At 43.4% G+C, this 24,573-nt stretch overlaps 1 protein-coding gene across 9 annotated transcripts in view; it reads left to right on the top strand.

The window, feature by feature from the left end:
- Positions 1 to 24,573, top strand: part of NPHP4 (nephrocystin 4) — a 107,213-nt gene that overhangs the window by 29,788 nt on the left and 52,852 nt on the right. For 8 of the 9 annotated variants that reach the window (XR_016438747.1, XM_090024397.1, XM_090024396.1 and 5 more), the window contains 4 exons: positions 5,943 to 6,079; positions 10,146 to 10,318; positions 11,075 to 11,201; positions 22,007 to 22,189. Coding sequence is in view for 8 of the 9 variants with exons in the window: in XM_090024397.1 (XP_089880523.1) it covers positions 5,943 to 6,079; positions 10,146 to 10,318; positions 11,075 to 11,201; positions 22,007 to 22,189 (620 nt within the window). In the remaining variant the exon portion in view is untranslated. The remainder of the gene's footprint in view (positions 1 to 5,942; positions 6,080 to 10,145; positions 10,319 to 11,074; positions 11,202 to 22,006; positions 22,190 to 24,573) is intronic. The other variant, XM_090024398.1, reaches the window with a different exon arrangement.

The following is a 24,573-nucleotide window of genomic DNA, read 5'->3' as shown; positions in this document are numbered from 1 at the left end:
GGCACAAGTGGTAGTCTCCCCAGGTACCAATTGGTTGGGCCCCAGAAGCTCCAGAGAGCAAGTAGCCCTAAACTACTTGCCAGGGCAGCTTTTTATACTGCTGGGGCCAGCACAGGTGCTGGCCCCAGTCTCTAGCTCCCCCTGGCTGCAGATCCGGGAGGAGCCAGGCAGGGCTATTTTGCCCCAAGTGGCACAATTTGTCCCACAACAAAATGCATGTCTCGGCACACACGCTGAGGCAAAAAGCCCTGGCTCAAATTTGTGCTGCTTCTATTTGAGCTGCTGAAAGCACACATGCCTGCATGTGTGGATGTGTCCGTTGAGTCTGTGCAAATTTGTAGACAAATTGTTCTCTCTTAACAAATCTGGAGTTTTTTGATCAAAAGATGCCTTTCATACTGCCAGACTTGGCCCTGTGGGACCCTGGTTCAGGACTGAGGCCCTGGCTGCTACTACAGTGCAAATAAAGTAATAATAAAGAGAAGGCATGCAAAGTAAGTGAGGACTTGCTCTTGCAAAGGATACAATGCATACAATGTCAAGAATCATTGGGGTAATGTTTAGATTGGTTCTTAAGGGTAGGGAGTGACATGGCCTGTGAAAAAATGTGCAAAAGAGGATTAACTTGAAATAATATAGAAGGGCTAGTAAGCGTAGCTAGACTTTCATCCAGCCCCCCTGACATTATGTGATTTCTTCAAGCTTTTAAATATCCAAAGGGATGTGAATAATCTTGACCATTTTGACAATGAGCCCAGCCCAGCCCAGCCCCCCTCCCCTTCCCTCCACCCCTTGCAGCAGAGACTATGGAATTCATAAATATTTACAATGGCAATAAAATATGTAGCTTAAAACCACATACAGTTTAACAGAAGCCCCTTTAATGAAACTTTGATGGGAATGAATCATACTTGGTGGCAGGGAAAGGAATGGAAAATGCAGCCCTATCTGTTAGTGCAGTGTTCCCACTGACCTCCCAAAAGCTCACACATGTTAATCTAAAACCCCAAGGGAAGGTCCAGCTATCTGGTAGGATGACGTCAATGGAAGAGACGACTTTGCCTTTGATAAAGGCTTTTTAAGTAAGTTTTAAGCAGCATGCTGAGTTTCAGTTTTATAGCAATGCCTGACTAAAAGAGCCAGAAGGGAAATAATAGGACATAGGTCATCCTGGAATTTCAAAGGACAGTTCACTCCAAATAGCTGATTGATTCAGGTTATACAACACTAGTGATTGTCATTAATCAGTGGGACATCTCACTTAGGGACAACATGGAGCAGTAGCTCTCAACCTTTTTAGACTCAAAGAACCCCTTATTAGTCTCAACACACTCTTCACAAAATGCCAGCTCTTAGTTTTCACTCATATTTTGACCAGGGAAAAGTAACACAGCAATTTTTTTGTTGCCAAGAACTCAGAAAGACCACAACAGACTAGAATTTTGTTGGCACTATGGATTCTTATTTCAAATCATTGGATTTATCTTATGAATCATGTTTGCACACCTAACAATGCTAATATTACATAGCATCCAATGGCACCTCTGAAAGGATCTCAAGGCACCCCAGGGTGCCATGGCACCCTGGTTGAGAATCACTATTTTAGAGTGTTCAGTCCCTATCTTTAAGACCAGATGCCCTTCTAAGAGTTATGCTCTAGCTCATGCAGAAGGTGTGGGCTTAATTCAGATTTATTAGATGAAGTGCTTTAGCCTGTGCTCTGTGGGAGGTCAGAATGGATGATCATAATGGTTTGTTTGGGCTTTAAACATCTCTGAATTGTCCTGGGAAGGAGGGAGAATCTACAGTACTGGCCACTGGTTAAAAAATACATTGTTTCCTAAGGTTGCTCCTATACTGTTCCTCTCTAGATTCAGACTCCAGCTCCCTCTCTAGGTTACCTAAAAGTTAGATATCTTGGAAATGTTTTGTCCAGGCTCTGGAATTTGTCTTTTATACAAGCTATAATCACAACAGTTTGCATCCTTAAACCTGGAAGGTGTCACAAAATCATTTTGCTCTATTCCTCGTTTTTGCTAATTGCTTCTCTCCCTGGAAACTGCTATGGATGAATGATAGCTGCTTTAATTACAGTCATTCAGTGGAGCCTGAGAAGCCTTTACAGCTTGCTTCAAAATTGTTCCTGCACATGGTGCTGTTCTGGATAGCTAGAGAGCTGACAAGTGTAGAGCTATGAGAATCTGATATGCTGAAGCCTCATAAATCTTTGCCACCAAGTTTTCATAACTCTACAGCACAAGTCACTGGGGACTGAGTGGGTAAACCTATGTGACTGAAAAGTTATGGGATACAGGGGCAAGATAATTACTTCTCCAATTTAATGCCCTTCAAAATTCTTTCCCTCTGTCATTCTCATAGCTGCCTCCATGAGGGCATTGCTTTGCTGTGTGAAATACAGCAAGGTCTCCAGAGCCAGCCAGTCCCCTCTATTGTCCAAACTACATCTGCCCCTAAGAGCTTGACAGACAGTTCCAATAATACACATTTGGAGACACCATGTACTCTTGGGAGCATGTTAAGGGTGGGAAATAGCTACAAATTTGAAGCACTGGAGCATCAGTTGTTTTTTGCAGGGCACCTTTCCAAGGGATCGTCTTAGCCTTTTCTGCCCACTCTCCTCTAGACTTTGGAGCTCTTTGCCCCTGTTAGGAAGAAGGGATGGCGCTTTTCTGCACACTCCAAGGACTTTTTCTAAAAATCCCAGTATCCTAATATATTTCCCATCCTCCATCTCCAGCTAACATAGAGCATTAGTCCCATCTTGTGGCTGACACAGGAAATTATATTTCAAGCATTAGCAGGTAAGACACAAAGCCTCACAAATATGTTTGGTGGATTTTTTACTTGCAAATTCAAATACCTGTCAAAGGACCTGCAGATCAAGCCACAGTATGAGGAAATCTGGAGCCCAAGAGGTACCTTGCAGACAAAAATTCAGCTCACTGCTTCCTGCTCTTCTTCGTGCTCAACTGGCATAGGTGAGGGCCTGGTTTTTAGGGGAAATCCATGCTGACCATCAAATAGAAGAGGTGGTGTTCCTTCCTCAGTGAAAAGGAAGTGCATTCAACATCCTTCTTGTAGTCTTCCATTGGTCACATGGGGGAGTGAATTTCCTATCACCTGGGCACAGCATAGCTGCACCAGTGGGTGCCTTCAGCAGACATGCTCACAAAGGGAAGATTGGTAACCTGATTGAATGTGCTAGTTTTGGTAGGGGCAAGGTACTGTTGTAGCCATGAAGGCTCAGGGAAATTTCCATGGAAGTTCTAACAGCGCATTGCTCCCATTCCCCACAGATCTCCTCAGATTATGCATGTTTTTGTGCATGTCTCTTGCCAAACCACCAAACCCATCCACATCTCCTGAGCATCACGTTTCTGTTGGAAGGGACTGCATCCTTGCTATCTCGCTCTCACAGTTAAGAATACGCTGGTGCATGCACTTTTCACTCTGCCTATACCAGTGTCTGGATGCAGCCTGCCCAGAAAAGCCCTTGGATTTTACTGGCCAATAGAAAACGGAATGGTTTGCTGATGAAGGACAATAGGAAGAGTCCCACAGTCCAATGTTCAGTGGGCTTTGCAAGACAGAAGCAAAAAGGTCATGATACAGCCAGTTCCAGGACCTTGTATGCCCTGGGGCTGTTGTGGGTGCTGGTGCCCTCTCATACTCTTGCCTTCTTAGCAGCCAGCACAGCTATGACACTGGCCTTGATTCAGCTAAGTAATTAAGCACATAGCTAACTTTAAGCCCCAGTGAGGAAAGAGGCTTTTTATAAAATGAATTAAATTAATTGCTAACAAAGATGTTAAAGGTAATAGGAAGGGCTTCAATGGGATTATTCACAGCCTTAAAATTAGGCATGTTCTTAAGTATCTTGTTGAATTAGGGAAGTTAAGTGAGGAATGTATTTACAGACATCTGACTTCAATATAAATTTAACAGTATCATTCCCAAATAGTTTACAAATGGGTGTTCATAGAACAGTTCATCATTTCTGCTCCCTTTTCTTTGCTTTTAGTTAATTAATTCATTTAAAAAAGTCTAACAGCATTACTCTACTAAAATGCTACTGGATTATTTCATTTGCTTTAAAAGAAAAGCTTTGTCCTGAAAAGTTAGTAAACTCATCCACTTCTGCTTTTCCCCCCTTAAGCAAAAGAACTAAGCAATAAATACCAGTTGGAAACTGGACATAAAGGAACAGAATGCTTGAAATTGGCTTAAAATGGGTAGTTTAAACAGAATGTACCCTGTAATTTGATAGACTGAAACTTCAGATAACAGAGTATATGAAACCAGTAAGGTATATTTGGTTTCCAAAATTGAATTAAGGCAGTTACAGGCTTTCCTAGCACTAATTTGTTATGAACTTCTTCATTCCTTGCAGCACTGTAAAACTGTTACGCTTGCCTGAGATGTTGTTATTTAATTCTATTGTCAGGCACTTTATAGATTCCAGGCTTTTCTTTTAACAACGGAGTGTAGGTTTATGAATGCTCATTTGTGAGGCTGGTGGAAGAGGATGAAATCTTATTCAGGTGCTTCTATGGGAAAGGCTTCTCAGGAAAGTGTTCATACCTTGTTATGTTTTCTAAGGCTTTCCCAAGCTAGCTGCCCACCCCAACTCCAGTGCTGTGTAATGGTTGATAACCTGAACTGGGAAATTCTTGTATTGTTAGTACAAGGAAACATAACCTATATCCAATTATGATACAACTGGGAGCGAGGGGTGGCGGGGAGTTTGCTTGCTTGCCTTAACCTGGTTTGATGGGGAGTACGTTGGTGATATGCACCGTAAACTAGGTTGTTCCACTCCAACTCTTAAATTATGTGCACTGGCAAGTTAAAAAAAGCTCTTCATTCCAGTGAATGCTTACTAACAAGAGCAAGGTTTGTACAATCCAACCCTTCTGGGGTAATGGTGGAGATGTTCTTATATAGTACAAAAAGATAGGAATAATGATGGGCTTATGGTTGCCTTATTCAGCAGTGCTGAAACCTCTGAGAGTGCCCATAAGTAACTGAACAGTTCATTATTCATCAGTTTTTCACTTCAAGTCCCATAGTATAGGAATGGCAAAATCTTACTGGGTTTGTTCATACACTTGAAAAGACCCTGGTAGCAACAGCCAATGCTAGAAACTAGCCATTTCCTTTGTGATTGTTTCTAGAAATTCTCATAATTTATCCGCTTTCTTTGGTGTCTGTGATCCCTGCCCTTAACTCCATACTCTGCTTATTACCAGAGTCTGGTCCAAACATGGTAAGTCCAGGACCATTCGGGGTATAAAATAGCCAAGTCTGGGTAATCTTAGCAGTAGCATCTGCAGTGGTTATGGAGTGAAGTGGTCTCCTCCCCTCAAGTTCTCCTATGTAATGCAGGCTCTCTTTCAGCCGGGGGCACAGAGATCATCAAATCTGCCATTAACTTAGATCTCTTCTACTTGGTCCCATACTGTAGGACCAGCTAAACTGTTGGGATGACTTGTTGGCTGTCTTAGCATATTAGGCTGAAGGTGGATCACAGTCCATTTAACAAGAGGAGGAAGAAGGCAGCTGGCTCCTTCTGGCTGGAGAATATAGGTGGTGAAGAAGAACACAGCTGAAAGGGGAAGCAGATGTTACTTTGCCTCTATAATGTGCTTGCTCTGCACAGCTGAATAGTACAGTTAGTTATTGTCAGCGCTTGTGAAGGAGAGCACAGCTTGCCCCAGTACATGCATTGAGTATTCATTTTAGTTGTGGAGATATGAGAGCTTGTTATTATAAATCACTGCAAATGCCATGTCTATTGACCAAAGCAGGGAATGTGGCCAGAGTACCACTGGCTGTCTGGTTGGTACTTCTGGTTATTTTTGTGTCTGGTGACTGTAGGGCCAGGTGACTGCAATGTAATATATGGTTGGCTGTTTTTCCAGATGATCTTTTTTGGAAACCCCAGCTCATGAAATCAGTCACGTGGTACTTGGATAAACTGTGCATCCATCTCTACCCTTCATTAGAAAAGTTTGAGGAAGAGCTACTGGATTCACTCAACAACAATCACTTACTTAAGGTACTGTCAATATCATTGGTAATATTTCTAACACCTTTTGTGTCCAAGTAGTTTATTCTGATAGTTTTATCTATTAGAAGGGATTAATTTAGACGAATAATAAAGGTTTAGTTAGCAAGTAAAGTTATATGGGTGTTATATAACATACTAGCAAATTGCCAGTCAAGAATCATCGCGTCTGCCCCCACCTACCCTGGAGCTTTGGGTCTGCTCCCCACATTCCCACCCCTGGCATTTCGGGTCTGGGCCTGTTCCCCCCTACCCCCTGCTGCTTCAGGTCTGCTGCATCCCCCCCCACCCCTGCTTTGAGTCCCCCCCCACCTGCTGCTCTGGGTCCAGCTTCCCTCCTTACCCGCTGCTTCAGGTCCAGTGCTGCTGCCCCGCACCCCACCCTACTCCGGGTCCACCCGGCTTGCGTCTGCCTGCCTCCCCTCCCTGCTCCCCTCCCTACCTGTGTGCTGCCTCCCCCAAAGCGCAGTGCTGCGCGGTATGCCCGGCCTGGTCCCAGGCTGCGCCCCCCAGCCCCAACCCCTCCCTCCTTCCCTGCCTGCCACCTTCCTCTTCCTGCTGGCTGTTCTGGGGTGTGGTAGGGCCGGGTGGCGGCGGGGCAGGGATGGATGGACAGACATGCTGCCACCGTGGTCTCCACCTTTGCCCTTGGGGGGTGGGGGAGCCCCTCTGCTTGGGTGGCCAGGGTGTGTTTGTTCATGTAACCTGGTCCGCCCAGCCATTTGGCACCTGCCTTCTTGGCAGTGCATGTGCAGTTGGCCTGGAGTGTTACAGACAGACAGACAGACTAAGCCTTTTATTATATTAAAATATACATATAGCTACATGTGTATGTATGAATCATGATGACCACCACTCAAGTGCAGCTACCTCTAGGGTGAAACATGGTAGGAGTTGAGTAAGCACAACACTAACACAACGTTTCAGAGCAGGAGATGAATTACCTTATGGAAGTAAGGGCCCATTTAGGGAGGTGGAACATTTCTGGCCAAGTTAGACCCTATTCCTGTGAAAATTGAGGTAGGAGATGTGATGTCAACAAGTTATCAAAACCTGAGAATTGCAATATTGTCAAAAGACTGCAGCAGAAGCCTCCTAGCACCATGGTGAAACACTAGCACAGAACTGATCCAGGGCAAGAAGTGCTACCCTTTTCCTAAATCAGCAGGGCCTTCTGTTAGACCTGTCCTGGTAATGGTCTGCCTTTGCTTGGTTTATGGCACTTGGCCCAGAAATCTTCAGAAGTACCAGCAGTGATGGTAGCTGGTGCATCCTGGAACATTCCTTCCCTGTGGTAAGGCAAGCTGGATGCAAATGTACATCTCTCAGTGACCATTCTTGATATAGAAGGTCTCAAACCGTGTACCTGGATGACAGCTAGGTCTTGAGTGGAAGATGCCTTTGCCCGATAGAGGTGATTTACACACTTTCACAGGCTTGAGTCAAATGCCTGAGTGGTGGAATACTTGATGGAAGTAGCACTGGTAACGTACCCATGTCATTCCTGCTTTTGGAATGACATCTTTCTGTCTAAGCCAGCAGCCCACAGAGCCTGGTATTAGTGTTTGACTGAAGCTGTATCCACAGCACATCCAGCCCTGGTTTATGAAGGTAAATGTGAGAATGGTCACCTTGAGTCCCAGCCCTCTGTTCCTGCCTGTGCAGCCTCCGAATTGTAACATTAATTCTAATACATCATAAAACCTGGTCTCCATTCAGAAGGATATTAAATTGCAAAATGAGAAGCCTTAAAATAGAATTTGCAAGGACCTTGCAGAGTGTATTTGGCTGGTGTCAAGGGGATCAGATGGAAACCTGGTTCCTTCTTGCAGGCAGAAACCTTGTTTCCTTCTCACAGGCTCATTCTCTCTCCAAAGGGCGGCCTTTTACTGCTTCTGTAAGCTTTTCCTGCCTTGTTTAAACACAGCCCTGCAGGGCATTTTTCTGAGCAAAATTACTGAAAGCCATTTCCAGTGTAATGTGTGAATCAATGGGAGTTAGAAGGCAGCCACAAAAACCACTCGCTGTGACCTGCAGTTCATTTAACCTGGTTCCCTCTTTGCTCTGGTTTTTTGCAGAGCAGTGAACAACACTCCTTCTATCATGAAACCTTACCAAGCCTTTCCTCCTCTCCTCACAAACCCAGGGAACTGGGAAGGGAGCCCAGGGCCAGGCTTGCTCCTAATAAGAACTGCAGATTTTTAGGGAGGGAAGGCTTGGAACACCCTTTCTCCACATGGCACAGCCACATGTTGATCATGCACAGTCCAGTGTCAGTATAAGTGGTCTTCTGAGTGAGTCTCTGATCCTGGAGCAGATTGCAGCAGTGTCTAAGCTCTGCCAGCCTGCATACTGAGACACTGCACAAGTCTAAACATTTATGAAGAGACCCTCCCACATTGGTATCCACCTTTCTCTGCAGCTAATACTGTCACATGGCTTGCTCTTTATTGCTTTATCAAATCCAAAGCTCTTTTTTTTTAATTCTGCCTCCAGTTCAGGGGAGAGGGGATGAATTCTCAAAGTTGTCTCTAAAACAGAAGGCTTTTCCAAAAACTCTTCTGGTTGCACATTGAGGAGTCATTTGGACACTTTGACCCAACAGCTCCTTTTAGGAGCTGTGGCCTGGTGTCAAACAGGGTTATGCACTGCCAGACCCACTCTGTTCATTAATCGCAGTATCTGGCCCTTTTGAGAACCCTTTAAAAGAATATGTGCTGTTCCTTAGAGGGCTGGTTCTGTAAGTGGCTCCAGCTCCCACTTGGGTCAGCCAGAGTTGAGGATACCTTATACTTCCCAGGGTGCAGTTAATACAATGCTCTTGCTGACTTCCAAATCCTCACCATTATTAGTGAGTGAGGTCCAACTCCAGCCCACCCCTGAGAACCCGGAACCTTGACTTTCTCTTCAAACAGACGCACAAAAGCCAGCTTTTTCAAAAATATCCCAGCCCCCTCCAAGACTGAAAAAGAACAAAACAAAATTCTCCTGATCCAAGCGAACAGAAGATTTATATGCTTGCATGTTAGATGAACATGTCTTTTCACTCATTCCACCCTCATGTAGTAGGGATATAAAAGGTTGGATTCATTTGTATTTCCATTGTTGGATGGGTAATTTGCAACAGCTGCAGTACCTTTGCACCCCCCAAAAACAATCGTGGAAACTTTCTTCTAGTCTCTAACATGAGATAAAAGGAGAAGCACAACAAAGCAGCCAATCATTGTATTTTAAAGAGAAGTCAAGAAGAAGATAGCATATTAACTTAGCAAGAAGGTGGTTCCTTTGTTTTTGCATTGAGTAGATACATTTATATGAACTGCAGTAGCATCAGATTGCTGTAGGGACAGCATGTTTGTTTTCTGCTATGAAAATCATTTGATTATGTTTTAGCATTTCACTTTAAGTCTTAGCCTTCTTTTTTATCAGTAGATTTTTTTAAATAGTTTTTTGTTTTGAATGTCCAAAAACAGCTGCATTTGGTCAGCTTGCCTTGATAAATGGGACGATAAAGGAACTCTAAAAATGAGCATTAAACCACAAATATAGTGTATAATTTTGTAAGCAGTAATGACCCATGGGGAAAGCCTTGTTTATTTGTCAGATTTGCAGCAAATCTCTATTAAAGATGAAATGCTTCAATATCCAGCAGTCACTCTGGGGCCAGTTCCATTTTTATGAGTTTATGACTTATGGCCTGAATGTTCAATTTCTCTTCACAATCCTTCCAGTGCCACTTTGTTGGCATGAAAACAGGCAGGGAGCAAACGTGGCTTACCTGCAGCATACAGACTACCCTTATGCATGGCCACTATGCCAGTGCAGTGGTCCTGGTGAAGAGGGATTTAGGGCCTGGAGGCTGACAGCTGTTCCACCTGTGGTGAAAGGACAGCTCTTGCAGTGCTGTTTCATTGCCATTTTCGTGTTAGGAGGAGGTATTTCTCTTTTCCTTCCTCCCTTTTCAACCAAAGGGAGCACCAGCCTTCAGTCCCATGCTGTGTTTAGTAGGGTACCAGCCTGTGGGTGAGCCTTGTTGAAATGTTTGTGTGTTCTCCAGGATAACTCCATGCTCATTGGGAATGTGGTTGCCATTCAGGAGCGCCGGCTGCACGTCGGGGTCCACAATGGCCTCTGCTTCGTTCAGACACCTCAGGTAGCAGTGCTGGTGCCAGAGGCTGAGGTGATTCGGGGGCGCTCCAACAAGAAACAAGGCTCCAGTGCTAAATTCAGGTATAAGGCTGAAGGACCCTTAGCTGTTGATGAATGCCTGGCTCCTGCCATTGGCTATACAAAGGCACTGCATTTGATTTCTTTGACCAGTGAACAAGCCGCAGTCCAGAGGGCTAGATCTGCAGAGATCCTTCTTTCCTTCCTTCTGGGCTTCAGGGCCAAAAAACAAGGGGAAAATGGATAAGACTGAAAAAGCAACTCTGAGCTCCATCCTCCCTGGTGCTCTGCTCCTTATTGTATCCAGACAGCTTGGAGGGAACAGAACATCTCTGAGGAGATTCCCAGGGCTTCGCAGTATCTGGCCCTTTTGAGCCACTGCCACTATTGGTCAACAGCCCTGGGGCTCTGAACAACTTGAGCCTTCCTTAGGAAAGGCCAGTGATGTCCTCAAGATATTCTGGCATCAGTGCACTAGTAAATTGATTGCACTTGTGGAGGGTAATGTAAGAAGTGCTTTCCCAAGGTCTCTGTTAGGGTCATAGCTAGACTGTAAGTGCTTTGGGGCATATTTTTGTTCTGTATCTGCACAACACTGCAATAGGGAGTCCTAGTCCATGGCTGGGGATCCAGAAGGCTTCTTCAAGGAATACATAATGATAGTTTCTAAAATGCACCCCTGCCTCTTCCCCCATTGCTATACATTGCAGAAAGTGTCAGCAGGCAGTCAGTGCATCTGGGATAAGCAGGAGCTGCTTTCTGCTAGATGTACAAGCCAGACCCCATCTAATTGGCAGTTGTGCTGTATTCCCAATATAGTGCCATGGGCCAGGCTCTGGTTTTGAGAAGCCGCATTCATTTGACTGAGATGGTTCGTCACCCAGCTTTTGGAATCTTCTTCCAGCTCGAGTATGTGTTCTGCGTGCCAGGTGGAGCAGACAGCAAGGTAGGAATGAATGCAGCATGAGCATATAACAATTTCTGTTCCTATTACCACTTTCAGACTGAAGGACCCAAAGTTCCTTCTATGTGCATTGTCACTGACAAGCCTTAAGTAGCTGTGCATGGTTATTTCCCCAAGAGAGTATTACAACTTCTTGGCAGCTGCTCTAGTTACTCAATGACATTTGCAAAGTTTCTGTGAGTAATTATTAAAGTACATAAATCTGTGCCTGATAGACTAGAAAGCTACTGAATAACTAGGTATTCTGCCCAATTTTTACACTCCTCTATTTCCAAGACAATAGACAAATGACACCTTCAGAGCTATTCTTGCCTGCCATATAATTAGTGCAGGTATTTAAGACACATGCCATCTACTGAAAATCTCTTTCTTAAAAGGTTAAGGTGCTGAGCCTATAAAGAAAGACTAATTCTTGCTAATGTGTAGCTTTCTAATTTTTGAAATGCTGGATTGTATTGCTTCTGGTCTAGGGAAACGATCATTTCAGCTCCTTCAGCCCACTAAGTTAGTATTCTGTGATTAGATGAGAGAAAATTGAAAAGACAGGTACTGTCTTTGCAATTCAAATTATAGATTACATTTATTTTAATGAAGCTAGTCCTCTCAGAACTGGATTGATTTTTTTTAATCAGAGCAATTTAAAATGAAGCTAAGAAAAAAGTTAGTGAAAAGCTTTTTCAAAGCAAGAAAAGGAAAACATGGAAACGTTAGTTTGTTGAACACTTGACCTACAGGTAGAATGAATAAAATACTTCAGATCAATAATATGTAATATAAGAGATAAAAAAAATAAGGGCAGTTTTAATAATAAATGAAAAAATACACACTTTCCTAGACAGGAGGTAGAATGATAATTTATACCAAGCAACTTAAGAGAAAGTTTGGGGGGGCTTATGTTTGGCAGTTATATCACTAGTTTCAAGTTTCCAATCCTCTGGGGCAATGGCACTCAGAGAGAGTATGGCTTTTTTGAGAATGTTGGTAGTAGTTTACAACTGAGTAGGAGGTTTCCCTGCAGAGGGATATGTTAAAGTTGGCTGCTTGTAAGGGCTCTGAAATATTTAGGCCATGGTAAACTGCTCCTGGCCTGCTTAGCCTGGCTAGGCAACACTTTGTGCTATCTCCAATAACATCTGTTTCATATTAAAGGATCCAAGTCTGGTGAGCTGTCATTCAGGATTCTCTCTTTAGGGTAGGGTGGAAGTTAAATGTACTGAAACAATGTTCTCCACAGGATTTGGCTGACAAAGTTGATCACGCAGATGGGACTGCCCTTTTGCAGAGGGTTGGTCTCAGTCCCTCTCAGTCTTCTTACTCTAGGATTCTGTGTTATGCCCTTGGGACTTCAGTAAAACAGGCTCTCTCTTCTCAAAAAATTAGTTGTTTCTTCAGATGTCTCCTGTACCTGACAACTATGGCATAGCCTCAAGAGCATGTGTCCTCTCACAGTCCAGTTCCTGCAGTGGTGCAGTGTTTCTGCATCACCTGGTTTATCTGCAGAATAGAAAGAATTCTCCTTCTTGTTGCTTTTCCCCACAATCCCTCACTCTCTAGCACAGATTGGCTAACTCATTAAGTGCAGTGATGAAAGAAAAGCAGCCGTTTGTTCTTGAAAACTGACTGTTAACTAAAATCTCAAATGTGCAACATAACACAGTGGAACACAGAACAGAAGGCACCTAAAATAAAGTGATGCACCAAACAGCACACAACAGACATATTTATCTCTGTAAAAAGTTCTTCCAAAATTGAGAGTACAAATTAGACACTCCTCTGTTTTTATTAATTTAATTACCACCTCAGTCCCTCTGCATCCCTAGTCTTACTAATTGGAAATGTTGATTATATTTGGCTCGCTGGTCTACAGTGCTCTGCTCTTAGCTGTTCTAACTTGGACAGCAGCACAGACTGGCTTATGTTGAAGGTACTGAAATGTCTTTATTAACTAATTCTGTTCCTTCTTATCATAAAACTTCCTTCTCTTTCAGCCTCTGAAATGCCTTGAATTTCCCTTTCAGACCATTTGCAAACTAGAGTCCCAGAAACTATGATCTTTGGATTTCTAGTCCCCAGTTCCCTTAACTTTACAAGCTTACAGCTCCCTGTGGAAGTGGCTTTCCATTCTGTTTTTATTTAGGTCCTTTCAGGAACAAGAACAACTGAAGAATGGACTGTTGCAAAGAATGTCATTTTAGTCACCTTGCAGAGATCACTTGCCTGATTACTCATTGTCCTACTGTGATCTGAGGCAGTGGTTTGAGTGTAAGCCTCAGGAACCTCTGGCCTTGCAGTGTGTTTCACTAATTGCTTAAATACACTTGTCCAGTTAGGAGGAGACCACACAGCACAGTACCTTTCACTCTGCTTTTCCTTTACCTTTCTCACCTGCCTTTGCCTCCCTCACATGACTTTACCGTTTCAAACACATGTGTAATTGCCCCTTATCTGTTAGTGAAAATTGGCAGGTGATGCACCATACAGAAACTTAATTTTTCAGAGGAGTTGTAGATGGCTGTGGGACCCTCTCTTTCATTTTTGTCTGCTAATCAGTATGCATGAGGCATCAGGAACATAAAGTACAATCTGTTCCTTACGGGGTGGAGAAAACAATATTACTGTACAGAAGAGGAAGACAAATTTCACTGTTGCTCAGTTTTGGAGCACTCCAGTTTTATGGTGCAGGACACTAGGAAAGAATCCAGACAGATGGACAGACAGACAGTGAACAATAGAGCAGGTCTGTTAGCTTAGGTACTCATGAGCTTCCTAGGCATATTTCTAACATGTTCTACCCATACAGAGGAGCTACATACATACACATGACAATTCCTTTCTTAACACCAGGAGTCTCTGAACCTAACATAATCTTTCAGATCAAATTGATCATTTTTTATCATTGCTGAAGGGATTTGTGGGTGAGGCTAAATGGGAAGGTACTTTTGAATTTGTGGTTTAGCCATTCATATTCCCTTGTATAGTTGCTCTGTGCAGGTCTGTGCGCTGTTTTGCCAACCAGAAAGCAGAACAGTTCTTATTACTAGTTGCAGATAATGTCAGCATCAGCAGGAAAGGCATCTTTCCCTTTTTTGCTGGGCAGCAGGGACAAACATTTTTCCATCACTACTGGTTCAGTTTATTGGTTTGTTATTCCTTTTCCAATCTTAGACCACTGAACCTTCCTTAACAGGAGGATAAGCAAACAAGGAACAATGGCCATAAGCTACTGGAGAGAAGGTTTAGACTGGACATTAGAAAAAAGTTCTTCATGTTCAGGGTTGCCAGGATCTGGAATGGACTTCCAAAGGAGGTGATGCTTGCCCCATCCTTGAGGGTCTTCAGGAGGAGACTGGACAGGCACCTGGCTGGGTTCACATGACAACACCAGGTTTGGTGACCCTTTTCTTGCCTGCCAATGGCAGGGGGTCAGACTAGATGGCCCACTGAGGTCCTTTCCGACCCTAGAATCTATGAATAAGTTATAGCAAATATCTTGCATGTACACGGATGTGGGTTATTTCCCAAACAGGCGTATAAGCAAGACACATTTACATGAATGCATGCAAGGAGCAAACCTGCCATTGGCAGGCATATGGCTGGACTGAAGAGCCCTAACATGCTGGAATATAATTTTTCAGGATTCATTCTATTCTGCTACAAAGTAGTTGTTTTAATTTTGGGTCTGGTCCAACCACCTGGAGAAGTGGATGGGATTTGGATCAGGCTCTTACTGTGGATCCCTTTTGTGTTCAACCTTAACAAGCTTGAGATACTGCTTCTTACCTTGAATTGATCTAAATATTTGATTCAACATTTTAACATTATAAAACCTTGAACCAAAAGGAAAAAAATTACATTTGACTACAAGGTGTCTTCCAGATTCAAATAATAGCTCCTTTTGTTGGTCACATATATAGTTTCTAAAGAGCTACTTTGCTTTGTAGGGTAAAAGGCAAATATCTCCCATCAAAATGTCAAAGTGCTTTTCAGTGGCACTACTTGTGTGGGTTTATTAAGTCATTTTAATTATATGTTGTTACATTTTTCTACTGCATATGTATATGAAGATATTTAGCTTGCAGCAGTCCCAAAGAGTTCTGGCAAACTAATTTGGAGAATTTCAACTCGTAAAAAAGGAATTTTTATTTTAGTTTTAGCACAACATATTGAGCTCCACACTGAAAAAAAATTAACTCTTCTTGGCTCTTTCATAAAACAAAAGATCTAATGGTGAGTTTAAACCCAGTATAGTAAGGATCTCAAAAACATGAGAACTGTACTACATTGGATGACCCCTGTGTATCAGTATCATGCATACTGGCATACATTTATTGGTCAATAGCACACTTTAAAATTATTTCAACCCATTTTTCAATCTGGGGAGGGAGGAGGTGGGTTATTAGACAATTCAAAATTGTGAGTAAGAAAATAAGAGTTATTCTTTCCCTTTATATTTTTTCCCAGTTCATTGGTAAATGAAATCCATGTTGTATAGGAAATCTTACAGATCATGCAGTACATTTCTTCCTTCACCACACATGCCCATCTCATACGTCAGGTATTGAGATGCAGTGACCTGGTCCCGAGGTATGACTTTGAAGAGGTGCACTGAGTTTATTTGGGTGGGCTAGGACTATGTATTATGCTTTGGTGAAGATGGGGTGACCCTCATCTTCCCCTGAGATATTGGCTACATTCCACTTTAAGATGCCTTTTACTGGGCAGTGATATGATTCAGTATTCCCATGGTTTTCCCTTAGATGTAAGTTGTTGATCCTCAGAATAACTAACAGGCTGTTAATGCTGATGAAACATGCACTTTGGTCAATGCACTTGTATCCCCCATCAATATTACATGGTCTCCCTGAGGGGTTATCTGGGCTCCAAAGAGTTAGAGCAGTGAGTTCTCCCCGAGCAGAGCAACTTGAGCTACAAGGAAAGTGGAAGAGGGCTTGAGCTTTCATGCATTGATGCAACATGGGTGAATGCTAAAAATATCAGGGGAGTGCATGTAGGACCCATGTTGGATTTGTGTTAAATACTTCTAAATGTGGAAAGTAACCAGAGTCAAAGCTTGGGATTAAATCAGACATGATTGATACATTTATCACCAAAGGTTATACAGTTGGTTATATCAAGATCATTGGGCTCAAAGGGTAATGGCTTGATGTCTAGTTGGTAGCTGATATCAAGTGGAGTGCCCCAGAGGTTGGTCTTGGGGCTGGTTTTGTTCAATGTTTTCATCAATGATTTGGAAGATGGGATGGAGTGCACCCTCAGCAGGTTTGCAGATGACACCAAGCTGGAGGAAGTAGTAGATGTGCTGGAGGGTAGGACTAGGATTCAGAGAGACTTAGGCATATGGGGGGATTGGTCCAAAAATAAATCTCATGAAATTCAGTAAGGACAAGTGCAAAGTCCTGCACTTGGGATGGAAAAATCCCATGCACCAGTAAATGCTGGGGACAGAGCTACTGTGTAGCCAGTCAGTAGAAAAGGACTAGGGGTTACAGTGGACAATAAGCTGAATAAGAGCCAGTAGTGTGCCCTTGTTGCTAAGAAGGCTAACAGCATACTTAGCTGCATTAATAGGTATATTGCCACCAGATCAAGGACAGTGATTCTTTCCCTCCATTCGGCACCTATGAGGCCACGTCTGGAGTACTGCTTCCAATGTTGGAGTTCCCACTACAGAAAGGATGTGGACAAGTTGGAGAGAGTCTGCCTGGCACCAGGTGGTGGCCTGGAAGATGGAGTCCAGCCCACCCAGGGCTTATGGGGCTGGATTTCATCTCCCAGGTGCTGCGGGGGATGCTGGGTGGAATCAGCTCTGCCCACCCATGCAGCACTGCACAGCACCAACACAGGCCAGAGCCTGAGCACAGCTCATCCAGGGTGTGCTGGGTGGGTAGGCAGGCAGGGCTGCTTCTGCCCAGAGTCCCCCACAGTGCTTGGGGGGATTTAGTCTGGCCCTGCAGGCCCTGGACAAGCCACTCTTGGGTCCTGGCCTTGGCCCTCGTTGGTGGGAGGCATCCAGGGCCTGCATGGCCAGACTCTATCTCCCATATATCGTGGGGCACATTGGACAGAAGCAGTCTCACCCACCAAGCACCACATGGGGCTGCTTCCACCCAGTATCCCCTGTGGCACCAGGAGAGGCCAGCCTGTATCTGTGGGGGATGGAGCTTGGTTGCGGGCCTCCACACTGTCTTGTCTTGTCCTACCATGCCATTACTGCTCCAGGGAAGAACTGCAGGCAGTGTGTGTGTACTGGGGGGGGAGTCATGCATACGCATCAGAAGCTCAGACAGTGGGGTGGGACATCATGGAGACCCATGGCTAGGCTTCATCCCCTGCCCCCAAGCTGTCGAAGAGGCTGGCAGGTGCCGGTTCTTGGCATGGTGTGGGGTGGATCAGGGCATGCTACAGCCCCAAGTGGGCTTATGCTCCTGTTCCTGCTCTGTGTGTGTCTAATTTTCTAGTTAAAGATATTTCTAAGGAGTCAGCAGCATAGCATATGTTGATAACATGGCCAGAAACTCTGCTCTGTATTTCTAGCTCATTGTTGAATGGAGGATGCATAGATTCACATTAAAACGATTAGGTCATATTACTCAGCACTCTTGTGCTGAGTGGTTTCTGCCTTATTGTAGGAAATTGAGATCCAAATGACTTGGGTAGAGCTGATTTAATTCAGGCAGACAAGGAGTTTTAAACTAGGTCTATTTTGCATGGACTGCCTCAGGCAGACAGCGGGGGAATTTTTATCATGGTGTACTGTTAAATAGGTACTCTTGCCCCTTTCCACACATGTGGCTGGCTGCCTCTCCCTCAAGGGCTGGGGTTATTTCTGTGCTTTTGCATTTTGTCCAGGCTGTCACCTACAGGGATTCTTTACAATTCTGGGCATTACTCTATAGTAAGAATGTGCAAGCTTGATCAATAGCCATTGATTTGTTAGGGTCCCTAATTGTCCCACAAAAATGGCTGTGAGAGGGTCATTGATAATGCAGTAAATGTCTTCTCTCATTAGAGCTGTCCAAAGCAAAACTGGGGAAAAATGGATATTTATACAAGTGACACACATGCTCCAGACAGAAGCGATTTGTATTGATTGGGAAAGGAAAAGCTGAAAAGAACCATACAATTGGAAAATTAGATATTGGATTTAACTAATTTAAAAAGTTAAAACCTAAGGACCTGCAGAGGCTTGAATCTTTGAATGCAGATTTTTGGTATGGTGATAACAAACTTAATTTTAGGTTAGCTTGAAGTCCAATTCCTCAATTTAATTTAAAAAAACCCAAAAGTGTATTTAAGTCAGGCAAAAGTTACCAAGCTAAGGGGTTTGTAGGGTGAAGCCACCTGCTTAGCTACGGAACTGGTGCAGCACAAGCAGCTTCAGTTGTACACTTCTCCCACATTGTCCCCTTACCAACCAATTATGCCCCAGAAGGAACCCCTCCAGGGAAGGAGGGTAATCTTGGGAGCCCACCCCATCCACAGCATCTCAGCTGGGATGGTTCATAGTTACAGCAGTGCTTGTAGAGTGGGACTGGGGCCACAGTCAAATCAGTTCAGCCATCCAGATACTTTTCACTGTGCTCATACTTTATATTCAGCCTTTGTATACCCTCTTCTACTTTCCCGTTCCAGTGGGTCTTAGATCTAGTCCTGAAGGTCTCAAGTTACAGTAATCATGGTATCTTCTGGCTACTAAGAAAGCTTTGTCACCCGCATGCACCTAGTATGTGCTGACTTGGAGCAAATTAGAGGATGATTTGCTTCCTGTTCCCTTAGCCAGCCAGAAGAGATCTACCAGCACCACCTGTGGACTGCTCTTCAGTTTTGGTAAATAGCAGCTTTCCAGCCAGAGGAGTTGCTTTCCTTGTGACCGTTCAAGGATGCAACTCACTCTGTAGGTTCCTGCCCTGTGCATATGTTTTGTCGCTGACAGAATAAGCCCAATTAAAGCTAAACTCTCCAAACTTTCCCAAGGTGTCTCCAGTCCTTATTGTCATTATGCAAGTGCAGATATTGTCCTGGGCAATACTCGGGGCACAGAATTAGTTATCTTGAAGCATTGGGGAGGAGAACTAGAGATACTTAAACTGATAGATTAAATTTGGAAACGGGCTGAAGGGAGTGGACAGTACCATGTTTCAGATCACAAAGACAAATGATCAGGACGGGGTTTTCATAAGGACACAGCACTGACAATTCCTGTTGGCCTCCATGGGAAAGTGGATGTTTCTGGAAACACAAGCCTTAACTTGCCTTAGCCCCTTTAGGGAGGCAAAATGTCTTCCTTCAACTGTGCCACAGACTTCATACTGGGAGGGTGTTTACATGACTAGGGGAAGAAGCCAGACACATAATGCAGCCTGTCAGCTTCCTGGGTGCACCTATGCTATTGGTCATCACTGCCCTTATCCTTCAAGCAAGCAAGAATGGTGGTGTGGGTGCTAAGGCACATGATTGATAGCCCAGAGGTTGCAAGTTTGAGACCATAGCAGAAACACTCATGGTGCAGCCTGTTAGATGCCAGTGAATTTTTGAATTCTGCTAAGTACCTTGTCACATGAACACAAAAAAGGAAAGGAACCTATGCTACTTGGACAACACTGTGCCTTCTACTGCCTGCAGGCCCCTCTTGTCAGGTTGCCTATCTGTGACTTTCACACTGTTAAAGGACTACTGGGTCTGAGATAGAGGCTTAGTTTCCCTCTGAGGCACCGATGCACCATAAACTGTATTGATAGGCACCTTCACACCAGATTGTCAGTGGCTTCAGCATGAACCCAATTAACCTCTGCACTACCTTTATGTAGAACAGCTAATCCCAAAGCTGATTGCCACAGTAATCGCAGCATCCTGTATGCTGTAATCCATGCTTTGCAGAGAGCTGCGAGAGTAATTGCAAACACTGATACTGACCTGTAAGTTTATTTTTATACCTACTCTTCCATAACATTTAATTTTAAGGGAAGGTGTTTAAGTGACTGAGTAAATTGAACCTTTTAGCCTCTTTTTAGAGTACATTTCCAACCTCAGTGGCTATGTTATTTAAAACTGTCATTACAGTTCTTGAGGGGCTCACTGGTCCTTATAGAAAGTGATGGCTTTTCTTCTCCATGCAGGAAAATTGGTCATCTTCTGGAACGTAGTCACCATTTTCATGGCAATGACAGTAATGCTGCTGCATAGTTACTTGTGGAATCTGGTAACATTTACATTGCAAACCTGGTTTTCAAATTATGTCTGGGCTGGAAGAATTCACTCTGGGTTGAAATTTAGCTGGGCAAATTCTCAGTTCAGAGGAAAGGAGATTTTCTCCATTTTAATCACGTGTATGTGAAAGAACGTTAAAAATGTTGGTAATTCTTGGAAAATATTATGTTGCAAACTGTTAAGCCAGAGCTAGAGAAAGATAGCTCTTTGGATATATTTCATAAAAGTGTGAAGTGCAGTTATTCCATAGACTGTATTATATGTCAGGGAATTGTTACCATGATACTTTGGGTAAACTGGATATGTGTAAGAAAACCCCCAAATGTTCTAGCAAGAAGCATGCTTCAGTGGTTAAAGGGAGCAATTATTAGTCAAAAGTCCTGGGTGTTATATGCAGCTGCAGCACTGAGTCAGGGAGTGAGCTCTCTCCCAGGAGTCTTATAGACCAATTTCTAGCAACAAAGAATGAAGAAGAGACAAACAAAAAAAACCTGTGTTACATCTAAGCACAGTTATCTCTAACTAGTAGATAAATTATTCCAGATTTTCTGTGCGGGATTAACTGCTGCTTTTCAGACAGAAAGATACTATTGGTGCTTTCTGCAAAGCCAGTAGATTCAGGGATCTGAAGAGCATTCTGTGCTTGATGAAAAAAAAAGGGTCTAGAAAGATGAGTAATATGCTTCAAAGTGTCAGATCTCAAAATATGTTGAAACCATGCAAATACGTTGAAACCATTCAACCATGAAACCATGGTTGAAACCAAAATATGTTGAAACCAAAATACCATTGAAGTCACAAGAGAACATGTATAACTGAAGATACGAATCGTAGTTTATTTGGTGGCATTAATTGGTTTCATAGTGAACTAATTGGAGCACTGTGGTATGCAGGCCATTGTTTCTCAATTAGTTATTGTCTTTCAGCTGGAATAAATACCCTTCTCTGCTGTTAGATTGTAAACTGTTTTCTTGTCTTTCAGTGAATATAGCTTTCATACATACTCAAGAAGTACATATTTAGGAGCTTCCAGGTTTGCGGAAGCCATCTTTTCAATAATAATCACATGTGTGCATGGAAATTAATCACAGGTAGACTATTTGCACCTGCAATGAACTGAGGTGGTAATTTAATTCCTACTGTGCCTGGTCTGCACAGAATTTATGAATTGTTAACCTCAGATCAGATCTTGTGATCAGACCCACTCTTCACTCTTAACTTTTGTGACACGACAGAGAGTTTTCTTGGTGTTTCATACTGTTGAAATTCTAACAAGCAAAACCTGATATTACTTTGTAACAAGAAAAAAATACTTAGGAAAACTTGCCTGTCACACTCCCTCGGTATAAAAAGATTTCAGCGAAAATTGCAGGAGCCAAGAAAATTGTTAATGCTCAGTGAGCAGAGAATGTTTGATGATAAATTCCTTTTTGGTTCAAAGATTTGACCTTTTTGGATGAAAGTCGTATGCATTGTACAATTATACAGATGGATTCATGTGAGGGGACCCAGATATCCTCTGTCTCTGGTTGTTTACACATCTATATTTTTAATCCCAGGCACTATCCACTACCTCTTTGAATAAAGCAGCCTACATGCATTCAATTCGATGGGCTGTTTGGAACCCTTTGCTGGACTCGGATTCCTCAGAAGTGATCTTACCACTGCATGGAAGCACCCTGCACAACCCTGCTCACGTGTTGGTTTACAAGACCCCTCCAACCAGCATGAGCTCAGAAGAGGTAAAGAGAGAACTTCCTTAAACTTACTTTGAGCAAAGGGGCATAAAAACCATACCACAGGCCTTGACCAGGTAGTTTTTTCTCATTTAAAGGATTTGGAGTCAAATTTTGTAAGCCAACCTAATGGCAAAATTTTGATGTGAACCAGTTAGTGAGTAAACAGACATGGAGCAAAAGCAAGGAGAATGTAGCATAAAATATAAATTGTGCATTTATTTGGTCAGCTGTTGCTTAGCTTTCAGTATTTTATCATTGGAATGCATATTGTCATATAATTTGGAAATATGATGATTATTTATTGCATTATTTATTGCATTGGTGCCTGGAGGCCCCTGGTTTTTGTGAGAGGCAATATCCACACAAATATCAGATGGCTGTTCTTTTTGCAAATAGCTGTAAGCTCTCACTTCAATAGTAATTGATCTTTAGAGAGGTAACAAGGAACCACCAGTTTTTGAATGAATTAGCAGGTTTTGGTGCTCAGTGATGCATAACAACCTTCCATCTCAAAGAACGAGGTTCACAGAATTATGTGCAAAATTCCATTATAATGCTAAGCTACATTGATTACACACTACAATAGACAGAACTGACTATCACTTTATAATGTGCTCTAATACAAATTGGGTCATTCACATTAATATGTGCTGCTTGGAGTAAAAATGTTCATCAGAATCTATACTCTGTTTTAACAGTAAGTAAGCAGGAAGGAGAGTGTGAGTCCATGTCCTAAACTTTTTTAGCACAAATGCCCCATGTCTTAAATGTTAGAGACTGCAAGTGGTTGAGGAACAGTAAAAAAAAAAACCCCTTGCTCATACCCTCTTCACTCTCCCTTTTCAGCATCCACTTCTGTCACTGCGTGACACAGAATACTGGGTAAGATGGATCTATAGTCTGACCCAGTAAATGCCATCTTTTATGTCCTTATGCCTTTTAATTTTTGGTTATTATCTTGCACATGAAACTTGGTATGTTCAGAGATTAGGGACCAGAGTCTGATCTTAGTTATAACATGAATGCTGTATGCTATGCTAAATGATCGGAAGTGTGTAGGTGAAATATAAATGGAGAAGTGACAAAAACAAAATAAAACCAGCCAACACCATGAGGACCTTGGGTGGGAAGGCCTGGTGTATAATTGGGAACAGCAGGAATGAGGTGTCTGTTGTTAGAATGATTAGACCCATGTGTTTGCATATTTCATTATTCACTGTGACATTCTGTCTTTGGAAGCAAAATGGAAGGATCAGTAAAAGAAAACAAAGTAACGAAAACCTCCTTTCCTCTTGTCTCTTGAACTTAGAAGAGGCTTGGATGGTTCCTAAGAAGGATGCTTGATGTCTGTTGCATTCAGAAGGGGTATCTTTGAAAAGGAAGTTTTTAGATGAGGGATGTTTTTTTATCTTCTTTGAAGCCAAGAACGCAGCAGCAGCACAGCCTAGTTAGTGGGTTCACATTGGGCATGCACCGGGAGCATTTTTAGCTGGGATCCCAAGGGTTTCCTATCCATTCAACAAAGAGGAGGCTTCTATACTTTTTTGATGACCACCACTCAAGGAAGCATGATGAAGATTGTGCTACAGATTTATTACTTGGATCCACAGAAAGACCTGCCATATCCTTCCTTCTTTCTGCATTTATTCAAATGCATTTTCTAGGTCTCTTGCTAATGCTGTTTGGGAGGGTGGGAAACCCAGCCACCCTCGCCCCCATGCATAGAGGGCACTGAAGCTGTTCTGGGTGAGGTGGTGTGCTGAAGTTTGCTGCTAGTCCATTTTGTGTGATATCCCTCCTGACCTGGTGAGGAGGTTCTGTTGGATAACAATGGGGGGACTACTGCCCCTGCTGGCCCGCTGAATGGCCCTTGCAAAGCCAGCGGACCAAGGCACTTAAGGGGGCACTTAAGGGAGCTCACCCCTGCCCCAGCCCTGGCACAATCTGTGGGCAAGGCAAGAGCCCCCAAGGGCACACTTGCCTGCCTGTACACTAATGCCAGGAGCCTGGGCAACAAGCAGGACGAGCTCGTCCTCCTGCTCAGTGCAAAGAAATATGATGTCATTGGGATAACGGAGACCTGGTGGGACTCCACCCATGACTGGACCACGGGTATAGAGGGCTATACCCTATACAGGAGGGATCGTGTTGACAAAAGGGGTGGGGGTGTAGCTCTCTATGTGAAAGCTACATGTCCCTGCAAGCTGATGTTGGCGACCGGCATGGACAGCTAGAGACCCTCTGGGTAAAAATTCGTGGGGAATTCGGCACAGGGGACACAACGGTGGGAGTCTACTACAGACCTCCCACTCAAAGTCCCGAGCTTGACCAGGAGTTCGCCCGGGAACTGACTGAGGCCGCTTGCTCCAGGACCTTGGTTGTCATGG

The sequence above is a fragment of the Crocodylus siamensis genome, chromosome 12 (genome assembly GCF_052110815.1).
Source record: "Crocodylus siamensis isolate JL-2025a chromosome 12, ASM5211081v1, whole genome shotgun sequence".
NCBI lineage: Eukaryota > Metazoa > Chordata > Crocodylia > Crocodylidae > Crocodylus > Crocodylus siamensis.
The sequence above is the reverse complement of the archived record's forward strand: the minus strand, read 5'-3'. Positions and strand labels throughout refer to the sequence as shown.